At 45.3% G+C, this 12,134-nt stretch overlaps 1 protein-coding gene across 1 annotated transcript in view; it reads right to left on the minus strand.

The window, feature by feature from the left end:
• Nucleotides 1-12,134, minus strand: part of Nlrp1 (NLR family pyrin domain containing 1) — a 37,654-nt gene that overhangs the window by 7,799 nt on the left and 17,721 nt on the right. The window contains exons 5-9 of the mRNA XM_048365816.1: nt 11,057-11,227; nt 9,852-9,941; nt 7,530-7,621; nt 6,836-6,989; nt 5,849-6,072 (exon numbers count right to left, since the gene is read on the minus strand). Coding sequence (XP_048221773.1) covers nt 5,849-6,072; nt 6,836-6,989; nt 7,530-7,621; nt 9,852-9,941; nt 11,057-11,227 — 731 coding nt within the window. The remainder of the gene's footprint in view (nt 1-5,848; nt 6,073-6,835; nt 6,990-7,529; nt 7,622-9,851; nt 9,942-11,056; nt 11,228-12,134) is intronic.

A 12,134-nucleotide genomic window follows, 5' to 3' on the forward strand; every position in this document is an offset into this window, starting at 1 on the left:
TACAAATACTGAGAATGCTTCCAATCCATTCCTTTTCTGCCTCATTCAGGCAAAACAAGCTTTATTTTCATGGCAGCATCTGACCAGGGTACCTGGTGGGAACACCGATGCTACAAGAGAAAGTCTGAGGGAAGGGCTTGTTGTGGTAGACACACTGGCCTGGAGATCAGGAGTGGCTCCGTCTCTGTGCTACCTGGCAGCGCCTATATACATGATTTCTGGGCCCCTAGTTATGGGACCGAGGTTGAAATCAAGGCTTTGTGAATGCTATGCTATCACTTGAGCCACTCCCCAAATCCTTTTGCAGATAAGGTCTTGTGTTTTTGCTCTGGGCTGGTTTTGCACCACCAATTTTTTTGGTTTAATTTTTTTTAAACCTTATTGAAAGGTGATGAGCAGGAGGGGTTACAGTTACATAAGTAAGGTAATGATTACATTTGTTTGTAAACACTGTTATCCCATCCTTCATTTGCTTTCACTTACCCCTCCCTACTTTTCTCCTTGCCCCAAGTTGTCAGGTTCATATACAACCTAGTGTCAAGTGAGTATAATTGTTACATTAGTTCACCCTTTGACTTGCTGTTTCTGTGATTCTCTTTCCCTTCCCTGGTTCAATAATCTTATATACAAGACATAAGGTACAGAAAACTAAGAGAAATGAAAGACAAAAGCTACATACAGGACATAATGAGAGCCTTTTGTTTCCATGTCTTGGAGTTTACGTTCATACACTTCATTATATATGGTCCTATGCACTAAGCGATTGGGTTGTTGAGATCACCTGTTAAGAATATTGTAGATATATTCTAGTTCTTAAAAATAAGGGAAACCATCCAACTTACTTTCCTTTGGGTTTGGCTTACTTCACTTAATACAATTTTTTTTTCAGTTCTTTCCATTTCCTTATGAATGGAACAATGTTATTCTTTCTGATGGAGGCATAGAACTTCATCTTGTATATATACCACACTTCTTGATCCATTCATCTACTGAGGGGCATCTGGGTTGGTTCCTTATGTTAGCTACAGGAAATAATGCTGTGATGAACATGGTTGTGCTGGTAGCTTTTGTGTGGACTTGTTTGTGGTCATTTGGGTAAATGCCCAGAAGTGGGATTGCTCTGTGTTTAGTCTTTTGAGGAACCTCCACACTGCTTTCAAGAGTGGCTGGACAAGTTTGCACTCCCACCAACAGTGTAGTAGGGTTCCCCATTGTCCACATCCCCTCCAACATCTGTTGTTATTAGATTTCTTGATAATGGCCATTCTAACTGGTGTAATATCAATGTTGTTTTGATTTGCATTTCTTCTATGGCCATAGACGTTGAGTACTTTTCAGGTATCTTTTGGCTATTTACATTTCCTTTTCAGAGAAGTCTCACTTTAAGTCTTTAGCCCACTTGTTAATGGGGTGGTTGTTTCTCTGAGGTTTGTTTTTCAGGGATTTAATTTCTTGAGCTGCATGCATATTTTAGATAGGAGGCCCTTGTCTGTTGTATGGCTAGTGGAGATCTTCTCCCACTGTGTGGGCTTTCTATATATCTTGCAAGCTATGTCCTTTACCATGTCGAAGCTCTGCAGTTTAATGCAATCCCATTCATCCAACCTTTCTTTCTTTCTTTTTTTTTTTTTTTTTTTTTGGTGCCAGTCCTGGGGCTTGGACTCAGAGCCTGAGCACTGAATATCAGTGAATATGTAAGGAAAAATTAAAAGTATCTTATTTTTTATTATCTAAATAAATGTACTTAGTTAAGTGTAAGTACTTATAACCCTATAAGATATACTATGAATATTTTGTCAAATCATACTATCATCAATTAAATTAAGCTCCTGCCTTACTCATGATTTCACAGGGAAAGCAAATCACATGGTTTTATCAGTCTCACTAGGCTGTTGAAGAGGAGGTTCCTCTCACAGCTGTGTATCTGTTTCATCTGACCCCAGCTGGGCCCACATGGCCTGGACAGTATGGTTTGATGTCTAAGGCTTAGTTCCTTAGCTAGCACAGAACAATTCTGTCTTAGTCATCCCGTTCATTGCCCACTCCATACAGCCACAGCCTCTGCCTCTGGGGCTGTCCTAACCAGGACAGACACACATCAGCACATTTACCTTGACAGTGGGTCTTTGCCTCTCTCTGAACATCATTCCTGACTTCAGTTTCTTTTTGTAGGAAACAAAGGTTTGGGGGATCTTCTGGTAATCATATTTGTTATTAATACTGGCATTTCTTTAACTATGCCTCTCTTTTGCCATAATGTTTTATTAGGGGCTTTGGCTATATCTCAGTGGTAGAGCTGAGCCTGGTGTGTGCAAGGTCCTGGGTTCAATCCCTTCCATCATCAATAATTAAATAAATATTTACAAAAGGAAATAAACAGTGCAAGTCAGACTAATATATTAATAGGTAACATGGGATCCAAAACTATCCAAAATCAGGAGTTAGGACTTCAAAGATGGAAAGGATGTAAAATTTAAAGACGATTGAATATTAAGAAAGTATATAGTTATACGTCTTCTAGTCTATCCCTTCCCATTCATTGTATTGCATAGTAGAGAAATAATTCCTCTACAATTTCTCTGGCCTCATCTGGAGTGAGTAATGTGCCCTAGTAACTATGGATTCCTGGTGCAGCAATTCATCCAGTTAAAAGAAAATCTGTGTGTTATGAGAAATAAGCAATCATGTCACAAGACTCTTCCATTAGTAAGCTCTTCCAAAGGCTCCACGATTGGGTGATAACATCAAATATTACAGCAGCAAAATGATTGAATGTTACCAGCTGCCTAACACCAAGAAACCACTCATCTGGAAGAAGAGCTTTAGCTAATATGTACATCTGATGGACGGGCCACAGATTCGACCTCTGTGCCTGTGCCTGGAACTCTGGGCATGCATCTTCCACTCCTTCAGCCTTGGTCTTGCTCTCTGTATTCACTGGCTCAATAAATTCTTTTCCTGCCTCTACTTCATGAATTGTCATGAAATTCTTTTTTGCAGATAGAGTCAAAGAAGCCTGGGATGGCGGCTCTGGGTAAATGAGTCTAGGTTTTTCCTTGTAGTTTTGGAAACTTCCCCAATCCTTCTCCAATAAAAAAAAAAGTCAATAAAAACATAAGTGATTAAATGAAATGTACTAGGTTCCTTCAGAGGTACACAATCATGAAAAATAACCAAAAAAGCAGCAATGTATCAGTAACAGCAGTCATTTTAATTTCCAACATTATTTCCTGTGCAATCCTTTTAATACACATGTGTAGTCAAGTAGTAGCAACTATTAAAAGCACAGGTTCTTTGGTTGTGTCTGTTAGTCCCCTCACAGACTGTTTTTCTAAATACATTTTCTTTCATTATTGCAAAGGTGATGTTCTGGATACATTTTCTGCATCTATTATATTTCTAAGATTTGCAAGCAACCTATGCATTTAAATACCTTGGTCCCAAGAATTATGTTGCATATCTAGAACGTAATGGACAAATCATTTTGAAGCGATATAGTTGTTTTTTTTCTCTTCATTTTAAGCAGTAGCTACATACTTACTTGTATGCATTTCTAAGCATAGAATTAGTTAGTACTTTGAGGAGAGACTGTCTAACATTCTTGGAGAATCTTTCTCTTTTTATTATCTCCCTCAGTAGGTGACTGGTGGCTCATGCCATAATCCTAGCTACTCAGGAGGCTGAGATCTGAGGATTGCAATTCAAAACCAGCCCAGGCAGAAAATGTCTGTGAGATTCCTATCTCCAATTAATTATTTAAAAGTCAGAAGTGAAGCTGTAGCTCAAGTAGTAAATGCTAGCTTTGAGCCAAAGAGCTCAGGGTCAGTGTCCAGGCCCTCAGTTCAAGCCCCAGTAGTGGCACATACATACATAAATCCCCCCTATCAAATTCTGATATTATTACTCTATCTAGTGAATGCTTGGTTACATTTCCATGAGATAGAATCCTTGAACCTCAAGGATCCTTTTCCATTTTCCAGGCTTTCTTTTTTCTGTTGGTTCTAAGATGTCTATTTTACTCTCCTCTTAAAAATGCTTATCCGGGTTTATGATTCTCGGTGGAAAGTTAATTTTCTAGAACAGTGAAGACATCATTCTGTTAACTCTGGCTTCCACATTGCTGTTCAAAAGTTAACTGCAATTGCTTTAATAGACTGCTGATTGCTTCCCCAGAGGGAGGCATCCTGACCCTGGGTTTTGCATGAGAACACTGGTTTAGCCTAAAATGTAAAGGTGAAGCCAGGTACCAGTGGCTCAAGACTAATCTGGGGCCTAAGATTTGAGGATTACAGTTCAAAGCCATTGTAGGCAGCAAAACCCAAGAGACTCTTGTCTCCAATTAACCAGCAAGAAGCTAGAAGTGACAATATAGCTCAAGTGATAGAGAACCAACTTTGAGTGAAAAAGTTAAGAGACAGTGCCCAGGTCCCGAGTTCAAGCCCCAGTACTGGCACACACAAAAAAATGTAAAGATGAAAAAAATTGTGATTTTGAAGAACACAGGTCCTGATAATTATTTTTGCCATGAGAAGAACATGCTGGCTCTTCTTGTTTTCCTTATGAGAAGGGACTGAAGTAACTCTCCCTGGTGAGGCTTGGACAGGAACAGAGCATGATTGGCGTATGGTTCCCACTTCTTTTTTGAGAAGTCCTTCTCTCCCTGGGGAGATTCACTGCGTTCTTAGTCATGTAAAGGAATGTCCTCATGGCTGCTAGTGAATGTGGATCAGATCTAATTCTAGACAAGGGAGTTTTAGGGGAGATCTTTGTTCTCAAAGCCCACTTCTCCAATTTAGTATAATCTATAATGTGTATTCAAGCTAACATTTTGGAGCTTAATTGGTTTATACCTAGCAAGAAGGAGAGCATTATTTATTAGTAATATCTGTATTCTGAAAAGTGACATAATGTGTAAATAGTTGGTGAATGCTGGGACTGTTTAGATGGAAATGATCAGCAAATGTGTGATTTTGGAACACATTCAGATACTCTTTTTTATTTTACAATGGTTTCCAAAGGCTTTGAAAAGCCTAAGGGAAATTTACAAGTTAAATTAAAAGTCATCTGGATGCCTCTGGGTAGCTCACATTTCTCAGTAAGCTGAGATCTGAGGATAAAGTCTATGAAACTCTTATCTCCAATTAGCAAAAAGCAAAAAGAAAAAAGGCAGAAGTGGAGCTGTGGCTCAAGTGGTAGAGTGCTAGCCTTGAGGAAAAATGCTAAGGGACAGCACCTGCTCACCCATGTTGGAGACAGAGGATGCATTGTGCTGCTTCTTATGTAGGGCCCTTCTCTCCAGCTAGGCTACTCCTTTATGCAGGACAGAAAGAAACTTTGATAGATGCCCATGTGGCATATGGGCGTGTGTGTGTGTGTGTGTGTGTGTGTGTGTGTGTGTGTGTGTGTGTGTGTGTGTACTGGAATTGAGTCCATAACATCCCACTGCTCAAAGACCTTGGACACTAAATATTGTTAGTTCACTCAGCCTTAATTTATACATAGTCCTATATTCAAACATTTCTACTAATACCACAGCTCAGTAAGCATTTTACCTGGTTTCCAGTGGGCTTCTAAGTGATGCTGTATGTAAACAGCACTAGCAAATCCCAGCTAACCTGTTATTGAAGTGATTACTTTCTATTTAGGGACACATTAAGGTAAGCTAGGCAAAAGTAATGATAAGGCTGGGAGACATATGCTGCAAAAGAGAAGAATAGAAGTCTTGATTCTCACTTCCATAACTGTCTGCACGTTACTCAGGAAGGCATGAGGCCTTTCCACATCACCTGTCACCCTCTACACCAATTCAGGCCCCTTGACATTCCCTCCCTGTCCTTTTCTCCTTTACCTTGGAGGGCCACAAAGTGAGGGAGATACACAGCAGCCACAGCTCCCTTTTTAGCCCTGATGTCAAACAGAGGCCCCGCTACCATCCAGGTGTGCTGCAGGGAAGTCCCATCCAGGAACGTGTCCCAAGAACAGAATTCAATGTTGATGGCCACTGCCCTGCTCACAACAAAGCCCAGACCCATGTTGGGACAGTGGTAAAAGCCGGCCACGGGGAAGTAAATGCTGTAAAGAGGGAGAGAGACACCAAGTCACACAAAATCATTGACACCTGCCGATGCCAGAGCCAGTGCAGGGCTGTGGGTGCAGTGTGTGGTCACACCTGACTCCAGTCAGAGGCTTAGGGCTTGAGTGCTGCTCCTCTGATCTCTGACTGTGGTCCCCTGAGCAAGTCATTAAACTCTTAAATCTCAGCTTCCTATCTAACTAGGGGAAATGCCATATCCATTGCATGGCATTGTGAGTGGTGAGTGCAAGCCTACAGTAAAATAGACATATGCCTGGGGGCTGGGGGCTGTTTCTATTATGATGAGGGAGACCAGGAAAGAGGTAGTGTCCTCATTTTAAACAGCATGTGGTTGAAGAATGTGCTTGTAAATTCCTAAAAATGGACAGGATAGATACCCTTTACAAAGTGGGAAAAACAATATTAAGTTAAGAAGAGGGACAGCATATGTACCACTAATTAATAAGAATAGACACATAGGTAAATGGTAAAGCTTGGGATGGGGACAGTATATTTTCTCAAGAACCCCCACTGGGTGCATAGTGGGAGGGAGGGTTTTGTTTGTATGTATTCATGTTTTTGCTAGTACTACAGCTTGAATTCATGACCAAGGCACTATCCCTTAGCTTTTCCACTCAAGTCTGATGCTCAGCCACTTGAACCCCAGTGCCACACTTATGGGTCGTGGGTGGGTGCTGACTGTGGGGCATGGTGTCATGCTTGGGTGGGAGGCAGCTTGAGTCTGCAGAGCCCCTCACTCACCGGTACAGGCTTCTGTGCTTTCCAACCTCTTCAATGGCCACAGGCCCTGCAGGGCCCCAGAAGTCAAATTTCTTCCCCATATGCTCTGTTTTCAGGTCATCTAGAGAGACAGGAGAAGGCTGATGGAAAAGTTCTGTCTGCACAGCTTTTTCTTCTGGAAGAAGAGGCTAGTGGTCAGCTCTATGCTGTGCAGTTGGGTCTCTCCAGTGGTCCACAGCTGGACCATGGCTGGGACCCTGCAGACTAAAGCCTACTTCAGTATGTTGAGTGTATCTTCCGCCTCTGTCTGCTCTGGGCTACCTGTCTGATTACTGAGGACATGTACCCCACTGCCCCTAACCTAGTCTTGGACTCCTTCCCCAGTCACTGCTCTACAAGTGTAGCTCTTCCCAGCATGTCCTCCGTGGACAGGTTAAGAGAGAAGCCTTGCTGTAAACTGGAAGAGCCTTGATAAGGAAAATATCCCCAGGCCTCAACAACCCATAATGCAACTCGAGGGCCTGATGTAGGCTCCGATGGGTGCCACAGATACTGAAGTGAGAGAGGAAAGCAGAAATCCTCCCATAGTCTAAGAGAGGAACTTCTTGGGATAGGGCTCTTCTGGGTTAGGAACCTGCCCTGTTTTACATCAGAGGAAAGGAGACAGAGGGCTGTCCTCCTACCACAGCCACCCCTTCCATGCTTCTTTAAATACCTGGAGATTGTCTCTGCCACTTGAGTGAGGTGATGCTCTTACTCATCTCTCCTCCATCTTGGCCTTCAGTAGAGCTCATCACACTTGGCTTCCTAAACACAGAGATATTTATCCTCTTGCAAATGTTGGGGAAAGCTGGACTGTCCATAGGACAGCCCCACTTAAAATTCAACACACTGGAGTCAGAGCCACTCATGTTGGCCCTGTGTCTTTGAATGTCTCCTACCCATTCATGCATCAATGCCAGAACAGGGAATCATCTTGATTCCTCCCTCACTGCTGGGATTTGACTGTGTCCCTGTTGTTCATGCATTGAAAATTGAGTCCCTCCACAACTCAGGAGGAGGAGTTTGGGAAGGAAAAACCTGGGAGAAAATAAGGGAAGAGGTGACACTGTTCAAAAGAAATGTACTCAATACCTGACGTAGATAACTGTAACCCCCTTTGTACATCACTGTACATCATCAATACAAAAAGAACATTTAGATCCAAATGGGACCTTTAAGAGGTGAAGAGGATGTGAGGGTTCTGCCCTGTTGAGCATATTAATATTTACTATGGACAGAATGGCTGCTACACAATTGGGTTTGTAGCCTCTTGCTCTCTCACATGTGCTCTTTGGCATTTTGCCTTTGCTCATAGGTGACAGAGACAAACAGAGCCAGGAAAAAACAAGAAGCTTCAACAGCTAGAGGATCACAGACTGCACCCCCTGGTCCTCAAAGAATTGAGCTTTTTTTTCTCTCTCTCTTTGTATGCCTCAGATTCTAGAGCTATAAGACATAATTTGTATTTATGATTTAGAATTCTGTTATGAACTAAGACATTCACTATCCCTGACAGCAGATGTTTCTTTTCTGTTCTGCATCCATCTCCTTCTCAATTTCCACCTTAATGCCAGGCCTGGACTCTGTGATCAGATACACCGCAGGATCCTCTAAAAAGGGTCTCTACTTTTCGTCTGTTCCTTCTACTTTCTGAAAAATAAGCTGCCCTCATAATATGAACATAATGCACCCCATCCCTATTGAGGCCTGTGATGCCTCTCCATTGCCCAAGGAGACAGAAAGTGCTTCACATAGTCCAGAGCCTCTTGCTGCAACCCCTGTCCCCCGCCATGCCCACCGGCACCTGATGCTCAATGTGCTGAAAAGTCACCTGGCCTCACCCCCGAAGCCCTGCTTTGGTAGGTCAGCGAGGGGTCTGAGGAGCTGCATTTTTGTGTCAGGTCCAACGATGGTGAAGCTGCTGCTGGTGGGTGTGGACCACTCTTCCAGCAGGACTGCCGTACATACTGGGCTTTCTAATCTCTGCTCCTTTACAGCCTCGAACTCCACCTGGAGCCAAATCTTTCTCTGCCCAAATAACCTTTCCCTTCTCTTAGAACTCTGCTTAGCTCAGGGTGGCTCCTTTGAATGAAGCCAGACACATCAGTGGACGCCCTCTGACCCCACGTGTAACCACAGACCCTGTGAGAGCGGGCCCTGCCCTCTGCTGGGCTGAGCTCCTGGTGGGCGAGCTGTGTGGATCTTGTTCAGTGCTGTGTCCTGCTGTGTCATGTATGAGTCTGTAGAGTATATTCAGTGAATGGTGGACTCCCTCTCCCAAGCCTAGAAGCCCATTGGCTTCCATTTCAGGTGAGGCACAGCAGCCTGGAGCTTGAAGACCAATGAGTTCCATGGTCATGAGCAGAAATATGCCAGACTGGGAGGGCATGGGGGCTGCAGAGCATTTCCTCAGTGTGGGAGAAGATTTCCTCAGGTGCTCCTTGAGTCTAGGGGTGTGTGTGTGTGTGTGTGTGTGTGTGTGTGTGTGTGTGCATAATGGTGACATATACGCGTGATGATCACAATGGTCTGTATTCCAAACATCTCTCTGTGTCTTTGTCTTTCTCTTATGGTGAGTACTTCCATTGTCCTGCCTTCTGTTCATCGGTTTGTTTTTGTTTTCACGGGGCTTGAATTCTGGGGCTGGGCACTGTCCCTGAGCTTTTCAGCTCAAGGCTAGCACTCTACCACATGAGCCACAGCACCACTTCCCCTTCTGTTCATCTGAAGGATTCTGTTCCAGTTGCTACTCTGCTGGGTCCAGAGGCCTCACACACTCACCGCCCACTTTTTTTTTTTGTGGCAGAACCTATGATTCTATTTTCACTAAATAACCAAAGTTGCTACTTCACTGTAGGCGCTGTGGTCTCTTGCTTTCTTCCTTACTATTCGTCCCTCCCCACCCCAAAACCCTTTCCTCAACTCTGGGTCAGCCACAGTGGCTCTCCCCTGCAGAACTGAGTGGGACAGATGGAATTTCACTTCCCCTTCTTACCATCTGCTGGAGATGATTAGCTCACATTTTTCTTGCTCCAGGGAGTTCAGCTCCTCCTTCACCAGGTCACTCAGAAGGTCCAGGTCCAAGCTACAAGCACAGGGAAGCCTGGTTCTCCTAGGATCCACCACAGGATTTTGGCCATCGGGGCCCAGAACCCTGGATACTGCCATCTACTGAAGGCACCTGTTCCAGTCACTCTGAGGCAGACCTGGAGTGAGGAGGCTGACAGGGAGGGAGGGCTTTTGGGCTAAGGCTGGGTTGAAGGAAGGGAAAACATTGGACTGGTCAGGGGAAGACTCTCGCTGTGAGGCTGTCCCAGTGGAACACTTTTCCAGGTTCCAGAATGACCCTTTGAGTTCAGAAGAGGTGCTGGGACGTCATAGTCCAACAGGGGTCAGTCACTGGCAGCAGGCAGTGTTTGTGCTCCCATTGATACAGGGCTCCTGTGGCTGAAGTTTGCTCTTCATTCCTGAAGGGAATGTGAGTGTCTGTTGATAGTGTCTATCATAGAACAGCTATTCAAAGAGTAAGGAAAGAGTCCTGAGAGTTTCTCTCCAGGAGAAGGAATGTTTGCTAATGCAGGAGCCCTGGTTCTCTTCTCACAGGATGCACATTCAGTTGTTTCTCTTGGCTCTGCAATAGTTACTGCTTAATCTGGGCCTATAGGCTGTCAGTCTCTGACCTGGCCCAGATGACTCCTGCTCTGCTGCTATGAGGCAGGACAAGACAGGACATGAAAGGAGCTTTTGTCTGTAAAAGGCCATTCATTATCATGGTTCTCTGTCAGAGCTCTTCTCTCCCATGAGAGGGATGAAGGCTCAGAATTCAGAGCTCAGCCCCATCCCTGGGACAAGAATTCTTATCTCTGGGAAGGATGGAGGCAGATAGCATCACAAGACTTGAGGAAGCCAGGATCCTTCTGAGGAATCTAAAGTTTGACAAGTTTCTGTTGAACTAGGGCTTGAATCTATCTGCTGGCAGAGGCTATCTCAGGAAAACATGATTGTTGGACTGGTTGCAAAGCCAGCCCAGGCAGAAGATTTTAGCTCTCATTAATTTGGCCAGGTCACATGGTATTAGATTAATGGCCCAACTAATAAAGTATAGGAAGCTCTATCTCCCCCTACCTTGTATGGCTCTCTGGCACCCTACCTCAGCCCCCTCCCCTGCTTCCTGTCCCAAAGGGACCCACAGTGTCCTACCACAGGAACAAGAGGTGAGAGAAAGGCTGCTTGAGCCCCTCGCAGAGCAGCATCATGCCATGGTCACCCAGGTTGTTCTGCCGCAGGTCGAGATTCTTCAGGCTGGAGCAAGTGCTGAGCACAGAGGCCAGGTCTTGGCAGCAGCTGGGGGTGAGGCCACAGTGGGCCAGCCTGCAGGAGAGATGCACATGCTCATTGTCCCAGAGGCCTGCTCGTCTAGGAGCAAGGAGTCTGCTCTCTCTTTGTAGTAACTGTGGCTCTTTGAGATCTTGAGTGAATTGGAAAATACTTTCCAGGGTGGCCCGCCACCCATAGCAATACTAGGAACTTTCCTTCCAGCAGGGTAGTGTTGGGCTCCTTAGCCTCTCCCGGCTCGGGTACTTACTTCTTTCTTTCCACCCTCCCTTTCTCGCCCTCTCCCCTAGCCGTCCAACCTGCAGATAAGCTAGAGTGAGGCGGGGGAGTCAGCGCCGACCTGCCGTGCACGTGGCCTGGCCGCGGATGTGTGCCCGCCTCCTTACCGCTAGAAGTCTGATGTACACATGCCACGGGGTTAGCTTCTTAGAGCGAACTATATTGAGACAAGGACAAGGGGAGATGATTCCGAGGGGAGGGGTTTGGCCAGGATGTCGATAGGCTGAAAGGTATCACCTGACCCAAGAGCTATCGTCACTCAAGCACGCCGAGCCAGGGCGGGGTTGGTAGGCGCCAGGCTGGCTAAAGGGTTGGGGGCTGGGTGCAAGGGCGGACCCAGAGAGGGCAGCTTGCTTCTGCATTCCCCCAGGGCTTGGGGATGGGCGGCAGGCCTAGGGGCCGGATATCAACAGGGTAGCCTACCAGAAGCCACCACCAGTGGCTAGGGAGCAGCAGCCCTGTGCTATTGAAGGCAATGATGACCCATAGTTGCCTCTTGCTGAATCCACCTTTCCCTTGGAGACTCCCCTAATGGTGGCAGGGGGCCCTGTGGGGATGGAGGTCTCTGTAAATCATCCATGACACTGGATGCCATCAACATAGCTGTTCCTTGTCTGCCACTGTGTGAATCTGGCAATGGAGTGCCATGGGCCCTCCTCTGTCT

Source organism: Perognathus longimembris, chromosome 17 (genome assembly GCF_023159225.1).
Source record: "Perognathus longimembris pacificus isolate PPM17 chromosome 17, ASM2315922v1, whole genome shotgun sequence".
NCBI lineage: Eukaryota > Metazoa > Chordata > Mammalia > Rodentia > Heteromyidae > Perognathus > Perognathus longimembris.